Source organism: Branchiostoma floridae, unplaced genomic scaffold (genome assembly GCF_000003815.2).
Source record: "Branchiostoma floridae strain S238N-H82 unplaced genomic scaffold, Bfl_VNyyK Sc7u5tJ_1439, whole genome shotgun sequence".
Classification (NCBI taxonomy): domain Eukaryota; kingdom Metazoa; phylum Chordata; class Leptocardii; order Amphioxiformes; family Branchiostomatidae; genus Branchiostoma; species Branchiostoma floridae.
In genome coordinates this window covers 801,512-810,878 of record NW_023365716.1, presented here as the reverse complement: position 1 = coordinate 810,878, position 9,367 = coordinate 801,512, and the positions used below count along the sequence as shown (strand labels likewise).

The following is a 9,367-nucleotide window of genomic DNA, read 5'->3' as shown; positions in this document are numbered from 1 at the left end:
ACACACACACACACACACGCCTCTCACACACACACACACACACTTCACAAAAACGCACACAGACACACACACACTCTCCCACTCGCATGTACACACACACACTCTCCCACTCGCATGTACACACACACACTCTACCTCTCACACACACACACGCACACACATAGACACACATAGACACACAATGTCCCTCTCTCTCACACACACACACCCTCTCACACACACACACCCTCTCACACACACACACCCTCTCGCACACACACACACACCTTCTCTCCCTCTCGCACACACATGCACACTTTTCTCCCTCTCGCACACACACACACACTCCTTGCACACGCAGACATGCACTCTCCCTCTAGCGCACACACACACACACTCTCTCTCTTGCACACAGACACATTATCTCCCTCTCCCCCAAACAGTTCCTCTCTCCCTCTACCCCACACACACACATCTCTCACACAGACACACACACTCTCTCCCTCTAGCACGCACACACTCTCACTCCCTCTCGCGCACACACACACAGACACACACAAACGCTCACTCTCCCTCTCGCGCACACACGCAAATGCACCAACACATGCTCGCTCTCCCTCTAGGACACACACACACACACATTCACTCCCTCTCGCGCGCGCGCACACACACACACACACACGCTCGCTCTCCCTCTCGCACACACACATACTCTGTCACCCTCATGCATGCACACACACACACACATTCTCTCTCGCCCGCACACACACACACTCTCTTATATCCACACACACATACACACCAGAAAATACACTCCAACAGAAATGTATATATACATTGCACCATCACATACTAGTACATTGGCACATACACAGTTACACAGCAATGTACATACACATGTGTGTACAACACACACAACAACTCATACATGTACAAACATAGATGCTAGTGTACGCACATGCAGACACGCAAACACATATATGTATGTACACATACACAGTGACATCATCATCATAATCGGTCGACATGTTTACACGCGACAGACACATTTTTTTTTTCGATTTGACAGATGAGCAGGCAGCTGCAGGGTTCGGCAACTTGTTTGCCTGACCTGCACATGACTTTTTATGGTGAGGACTGTGCAATTCCTTCTCCACCCTCTCATCTACTGAAGCACTAAGTCTCACAGGGACTAGTGGGACTAAAGGGAGAGGAGCTAAGTTCTTTAGTGCCAACGTTCATACTTTTTTCAGACAGTACTAGTGTAGTCCTGAAGTCAGGGGACATGTTGTAAAATATAATAACTCGTTATATATATGTGTATATTTGACGTAATCTATTTTGTTATTGTTTGTTACCATGGTTACTTACACACTTCATTGTATCATTGATTGTAACATTGTGAATGAAGAATAAAATGTGGAAAAAAAAAAGTCTCACAGGGACAGAAGTACGCCACTTGGGAGTCACATACTAGTATGTACACATATGTGAACTCACAAATTTACTGACATACACGCATGTATAATCACTCATAGTTTTAGCATTGGAGAGTAAGGAAATAAGGATCTGGATTGGAGCTAGGGTAGGATTCCTTCCATGAAGTATGATTAAGACACAGGGCTCGAAATACCACCTGGATATGCAGGTTATAATAGTGCAGGTAAAATTGGAGCTGTGCAGGTATTTCTGATGTCTACCTGCACCAAACCTGCACTGGTCCATGTTCTGATGTATATACATAATTCAAATGTCCTTTGATGTACTTGTATGTGGATTGTTATTTGCTGCATTGACTGTTACCACCTATTACACCTATTAATTATAAATCAAAGAAAAATATAGCAATTGTTCCCCAACAATTTTAGTATGATCCACATTTTCTAAATTCAGAGTGGTGCAGGTAAAATTTGTTTGGTGCAGGTAATTATCAATGTGTGCAGGTATGCAGAAAAAAGGGTTTCGGGCCCTTAGACACCACTTCCTTCTGAGGTCAGTTATGGTCATGGTAATTCTAGGTTGAAAAATCTTATAAAAGATACAATACTAGTAATACCGGTATGTTACGAGATGAACTAAGTAATAGTAATTTGTCTATGAAATTACCCCCTACAGAACAACAGTGATGGAAGATTCCAGCTGTGAACACTCCACTGGAGAACTGTGTGCTGGGCATCCTGGGAAGGAGATGGACTTTACTGAAAACCCTGGGAAGGAGATGGACCATCCTGGGAAGGAGATGGACTGTACTGAACACCCTGGGAAGGAGAGTGACCATCCTGGGAAGGAGATGGACTGTACAGAACATCCTGGGAAGGAGAGTGACAGCATGGAGACCCAGACAACAGACATGGGGCTGCAGCAGGAAACGTGTGATGTGAACTTTCCCCAACCTGACAACCCATCAACCTCACAGGTACAGGAGAGCAGAGGTGATTTGGGAAGGCATGTGGTTAAAAACACCGTTGAGAAACCCTACATGTGCGGGGAGTGTGGGCACAGAGCACCTGAAATGACCAGCTTACTCCTACATATGAGGACCCATACAGGAGAAAAAACGTTTAAATGTGACCAGTGTGACTATTCTGCATCTTTGGAGTCTAATTTGAACAGGCATGTTTCAGAAAAACACAGCAAACCAACCTCACAAGGACAGACGAGCATAGGCAATACGGGAGGTACCATATTCCTTGTACCTTGCTCACTTATCCCAGTCCAGAGTATGATCATCCCTGTCCAAGGTATGCGTGTTGGACATCCTGGGAAGGAGAGTGACACCGGTGACAAACCCTACATGTGTGGGGAATGCGGGTACAGGGCGGCTCAAAAGCATCATTTATCCCGACATATGAGAACCCACACGGGAGAAAAACCATTCAAGTGCGACCAGTGTGACTTTTCTGCTGCACAGAAATCCACTTTGGACAAACATCTTGCAAAGGTACAGAAAATAGGAAGGCATGTTGTTAAACTCACCAGTGAAAAAGTCTTCATGTGTGGGGAGTGTAAATACAAGACATCTAAAGAAAGGCGCTTTTTCAAGCACATGAGAATCCACACAGCCAAACCATTTAAGTGCGACCAGTGTGACTTTTCTGCTGCTCAGAAATCCATTTTGGACAAACATCTAGTGAAACACACCGGTGAGAAACCCTATATGTGTGGGGAGTGTGGGTACAGAGCGGCCCACAGGTCCAACTTATCCCAACATATGAAAACCCACACCGGAGGAAAACTCTACAAGTGTGACCAGTGCGACTTTTCTACCATATGGAAATTCAGTTTGGACCAACATAAAACAAAACACACTGGTGAGAAACCCTACATGTGTGGGGAGTGCGGGTACAGGGCAACTCTAAAGCCTTTGTTATCCCGACACATGAGAACCCACACCGGAGACAAACCCTACAAGTGTGACCAGTGCAACTATTCTGCAGCACAGAAAGGTACTTTGGACCAACATATAGCAGCAAAACACAACGGTGAGAAACCCTACATGTGTGGGGAGTGCGGGTACAAATCTGCTTACAAGTCTGGCTTATATCGACACATGAAAAGTCACACAGGAGAAAAACCCTACAAGTGTGACCAGTGTGACTATTCTGTGGCACAGAAATCCACTTTGGACAAACATATAGCTGCAAAACACAGTGGTGGGAAACCCTACATGTGTGGGGAGTGTGGGTACAGCACAACTTACAGCTCAACCTTCTCCAACCATATGAGAACCCACACAGGTGAGAAACCCTTCAAGTGTGACCAGTGCGACTATTCTGCATCAAAGAAATGTTATCTAGACCAACATAAAACAAAACACACCGGTGAGTATCCTTACATGTGTGGGAAGTGTGAGTACAGGACGGTGCGTAAGTCAAACTTTTCCGATCACATGAGAACCCACACAGGAGAAAAACCTTACAAATGTGATCAGTGTGACTATTCTGCGATTTTAAAATCTTATTTGAACAAGCATATATCAAGACAGCACAATGATGACAAACCCTGCATGTGCGGGGAGTGCGGGTACAGGGCAGCTTGTAAATCTGACTTGTCCAAACATATGGCAAAACACACAGGAGAAAGACCCTACAAGTGTGACCAGTGTGACTATTCTGCAGTACGGAAATGTCATTTGGACGAGCATATAGCACGACACACGGGTGAGAAACCCTACATGTGTGGTGAGTGCGGGTACAGGACAGTTAAAAAATCACGCTTATCTATACACATGAGAACCCACACAGGTGAAAAACCCTACAAGTGTGATCAGTGCGACTATTCTGCAGCACTGAAAAGTCGTTTAAATGAGCATATAGCACGACACATTGGTGATAAGCCCTACATGTGTGGTGAGTGTGGGTACAGGGGAGCTAATAAATCCCGCTTAGCCATACATATGAGAACCCACACGGGAGACAAACCCTACAAGTGTGACCAGTGTGACTATTCTGCTGCAGAGAAATCCGCTTTGACCAGGCACCTTTTCAAACACAGTGATGAGAATCCCTTCACGTGCGGGGAGTGTGGATTCAAGACGGATAGCAACTCTCACTTATCCCGACACATGAGAACTCACACACCGACAGGGGAAAGACCCTACAAGTGTGACAAGTGTGACTATTCTGCTGCACAGAAATGTGATTTGGACAAACATCTGGTAAAACACACCGGTGAGAAACCCTACATGTGTGGGGAGTGCGGGTTCAGGACAGGTAGAAAGTCTGACTTATTCCGACACATGAGAACCCACACAGGGGAAAAAACCTATAAATGTGACCAGTGTGACTATTCTGCTGCACAGAAAACACGTTTAAACCAGCATCATATTGCTAAACACACTGGAGAAAGACCACCAGTGTGACTATTCTACTGCAGACGAATCCACCTTGGACGAGCATCTAATTATAAAAAAATCCCGTTTGTGAGAAACCCTACATGTGTGGGGAGTGTGGGTACAGGACAACTCGGAAGTCTATCATGTCTGAACATATGTGAATTTAGCCATTGAGTATGTAACCTGCACTGTAAATCAGTTTTCTTACTTAGGCCATGTTGATTTGATTATATGGATGACATCCGCGCTCGCACCAATTTTCGGCCGTTTCAAAAAAAAAAAAAGTTTTCGACCACACAATAAATTGTGCAAAGCAGCTGTAAAATGAGCACAAATATTCTGTAGATTGAAAAAAAAGTATCAGAAAACAGATAACTAATGCCATAGAATGCCAAAATGAATCTAAAGTCAAAGAGTAAGATGTGAAAGGACAGAAAGAAAAAAATCTAGTTGGTAGGGGGAGGTACCAGTACAGAAAACTCAGGTATAGGTCCCGTTCAGGTCCAGAGGATCATTTCCAGGTCCGGACCTGGACCTGATTGTATGTGGAAACTTGAAAACTGGCAATACTCAAAACAATGGTAATTGGTCAATTTTTCTACAAAGGAATCTGTTTGGTGGATTATTGGACTCCCACTGGCATTTGAAAGTCCCATCTCCGTGTAATAAAGGCTAACTGTCTCTGTACCTTTGACTGTAGAAACTTGGTACAATTAACTATAAACTCTACTTGATTTCGCTCTTGTTGTCTTCTTGGCCCCTGGTAAGACCCCAAATGCCTGCCGACATAGTGTGTCCATTTTGTAATTGGCGAAACCTGTTCCTCTGATTTTTTTCAGGTCTGTTTTTTTTTTTTTTTGGATTGGTCCAGGAAGAAAAAAATGTTTTGCACCCATAGCATGTACACCTAGCTGTTGGTATACCATACTATGTGTGTTTAGTCCTATGTTCAACCTTCCTGGCCACTTTGATTTCATACTGAAGGCAGCTTTTTTTTTGGGCCAAACTTTTTTTTTTATTCGCTCGCTCGCATCAGTTTTGGAGTTCCCGGAGGATGTCATCCATATAATCAAATCAACATGGCCTTAGGTAAAAAAGTACTCATTTTATTTGTGTTGCAATCACCTGTATATTTTTTTTGAATCACTGTAATTTAGATAATATGTATAAAGTATAGTACACTTTACACATGGAATAGCCCTCAAAGAGAATAAAGCAGCCATCTTGGTTTTCTTCAATGGTGTGATGTTTTGATGTGTGATAATGGCTATATGATAATATCGTTAATGACCTGCTTTTCTTCCGCAGAATCGACAATGCCTTTTATCATATTGTATCATATAGTTGATTAGACACTAGTGTTATATATTACACTATGTTCTACTCTTAAGGTGCCCTCTCACTGCACTTGTGTCAAGCTTGCGTCACTGCGGGTTTCGAAAGATACTCAACAAATTTCAGAGATAAAGAACGAATTTTCTTACCTTTTATGTATTTTGTCGTCTTCTAAGTCACACTTGTCAGAAGTGACTGACTGCTATCTATGCACTGTAAATGCATTTAAGTTCGCGGAGATTTGATTTCACGGTAGCGGGAAAAAGGACTTGTCGCGGTGGTTTTATAATTTCGCGGTAGCACCATGCACGGTAGTCTCTTTCTGTTATGGAAAAATGTTCGCGGTTTTAAATTCGTGGTGAATCGGCCGCCGCGAATGCCGCGAACATTAAACCACCGCGAAAGTTTCTTTATTTACTGTATTACGCAATATCTAAATAATGGAAAAAAATCGGAGAAAATAAAACAGTGACGCAGTGAACGAACCCCGTAGTAACGCAAGCTTGACGCAAGTGCAGTGAGAGTGCACCTTTAGTCTTCGAGACGGTACATGCAATTAGCCTTTGAGCGTGGTTTTGCAAATAAAACATAATTTAATATGACTCCATATAGACCGAAGGGTAGCGAGTTATAACCCTATATTAAACTTGTTGATGTTAATCCTAGAAATGTAACACAGACACACACAATCCCCAAGTTCTACATCATTTAAACACTGTGAGAGGCTTCCGAAGGCGAACACTAGGGGCCGCAAGGGTTTATATCGATAGGTGCTGTATGACGCGAACTGTGGTGGGAGACCGCATGGGTCAGCGTGAGGTCATGGTTCTATTAACCAGTAACTATTATTATTTATTCATGTAATATATGCGAAGAAATAAAGAACAAAGTTCTACACCCTTTAAACACTGCGAGAGGCTTCCTCGGGCGAATACTGGGTTGCCGCGCGGGTTTATATCGATAGGTGGTGCTGTATGACGCGAACTGCGGTGGGAGACCGCATGGGTCAGCGTGAGGTCATTGTTCTATTAGGCAACATGGCCGCCGAGCGGGATCCGAAATGAGAGGTTTGTTTTCGTTTTTTTTTTTAAAGGTAATTTTAAAATCCTTGGTTTTGTTTGGTTTCTTTAAATCGTAACGGGAAGGAGTTTGTTACATACTAAGTTTGTGCTGAAGAGTAAAAGCTACATATCGCTTATACTGCAACGTAGTGATACAAATGTTGTTTGTGTGTGCCTTGTTTCACGTCTATTGTTCCGCTGGAATCCAGTCTGCTTGTGGCTTGGCTTACCGTAGTTAGTGTAGGCTTTGTACGGGCCTAATGCAGCTCTCTCCCGCCGGGGTAACTGCCACACACGGTAGAATTTACTGTGTTGTTGTTGTTGTGCATGTTGTTGTCCTTGCTTTACGTCTATTTCTTCGCTAGACGTGGACTCCAGGTACCTTCCATCTAGGTGCTTCTCATGTGGTTGTTACTCCTTGAGCTTGATCTCTGGTGCTTTGCACATTCGTGTATAGTAAGTTGGTAACCTGACTATTTACTGTCGTACCGCGTAAAAATCCTACCGGGTGTGAACGATTACCCCGGCGGCTGAGAGCTGCCCTGGCCCCGTAGAGAGCCTACACTAACTACGGTAGCCCGTGCCACAAGGGGACTGGGTTCCAGGTTTATAATACATGTAGCTAGACATGGGCCCTTGGTGCTTCTCTCTCTGCATGGTGCTTCGTAGCTGTTGAATTTTCCCTGGTACTTGTCTGGTACTACGCACAAAAATTGCACTGAATTAATTTAATCTGGATAGAAATTGCGAGGCCTTTCTTGTATGACATGAATGTTTATTCTATTGAAATTGCAACAAATTATAGATGGTATCCTAGGCAGTGATGCTTATGTTCCTTCATTATTGGTACATGGGATTTTGGAGCAAGAAAAAAATCAGCATTCATTACTAGTACAGAAACTCCTAGTATAATATAATTTATTCAAACATGCCAGACACTGTACACTGAGTACACTCCCCTATACTAGTACCTCAACCAGCTGTACTGACAGTCAGGCCTACAGCTACTAACTAGTATAAATGCATTTAAGTTCGAGGGGATTTACTTTTGCGGTAGCGTCACAATGGAGTGTTCGCGGCGGTTTTTAGTTCGCGGTAGCGCCATAGACTGCAGTCTCATGATGTACTGTTATGGAAAAATCTTTGCGGTGGTTTTTATTAACTTTTAAGTTCGCGGTGAAGCAGTCACCGCAAAAAAAAAAAACACGCAAACACAAAACCACCTCAAACATTTTTCCATTTACAGTATCATATATCCTGCACAAATGGAAGGAAAGGCACAAATAACATCAGACATCATACAGATACATGTGAACACACACACCTATACACACATTACTACACTATAGAATACTACTTTGTAGTATATGGCCTCCTTTGGTCAATATTGACCATAGTAAAATCCTAAAACATGCACATTCAGACAGACACATACACACATAAAAACGCACAAAACTCATTCATACCAACACAATCACAAACTTTCTCTCTCTCTCTCCCTCTCTCCCACACAGACACACACACTCTCTCACTCACAGACACACACTCTCTCACTCACAGACACGCCCTCTCACACAGACACACACACTCTCTCACACACAGACACACACTCTCTCACTCACAGACACACACTCTCTCTCTCACAGACACACACTCTCTCACTCACAGACACACACTCTCTCACTCACAGACACACACTCTCTCACTCACAGACACACACTCTCTCACTCACAGACACACTCTCTCACTCACAGACACACACTCTCTCACTCACATACACACTCTCTCTCACTCACAGACACACTCACACACACACAGACACTCTCTCACATGCACATGCACATGGACACTCACACACACAGACTCCCTCACACACACAGGCACTCTCTCACACAGACACTCTCACATACACACACACACACACACACAGACACTCTCTCACATGCACATGCACATGGACACTCTCACACACACAGACTCCCTCACACACACAGGCACTCTCTCACACAGACACTCTCACATACACACACACACACACACACACACACAGACACTCTCTCACATGCACATGCACATGGACACTCTCACACACACAGACTCCCTCACACACACAGGCACTCTCTCACACAGACACTCTCACATACACACACACACACAC

At 43.8% G+C, this 9,367-nt stretch overlaps 4 protein-coding genes across 4 annotated transcripts in view; 3 read left to right on the top strand and 1 right to left on the bottom strand.

Moving 5' to 3' along the window:
• LOC118407668 (tropomyosin-1-like) overlaps positions 1 to 9,367 on the bottom strand; it is a 1,169,601-nt gene that overhangs the window by 359,815 nt on the left and 800,419 nt on the right. The window lies entirely within an intron of this gene.
• LOC118407610 (zinc finger protein 25-like) overlaps positions 1 to 9,367 on the top strand; it is an 865,280-nt gene that overhangs the window by 87,144 nt on the left and 768,769 nt on the right. The gene's annotated exons all lie outside the window — the stretch shown is intronic.
• Positions 1 to 9,367, top strand: part of LOC118407627 (zinc finger protein 525-like) — a 976,997-nt gene that overhangs the window by 207,794 nt on the left and 759,836 nt on the right. The window lies entirely within an intron of this gene.
• LOC118407596 (zinc finger protein 431-like) overlaps positions 2,320 to 9,367 on the top strand; it is a 12,379-nt gene continuing 5,331 nt past the window's right edge. Inside the window, exon 1 of the mRNA XM_035808090.1 lies at positions 2,320 to 2,720. Within this exon, the coding sequence (XP_035663983.1) occupies positions 2,330 to 2,720 (391 nt within the window). The 5' untranslated portion in view covers positions 2,320 to 2,329. The remainder of the gene's footprint in view (positions 2,721 to 9,367) is intronic.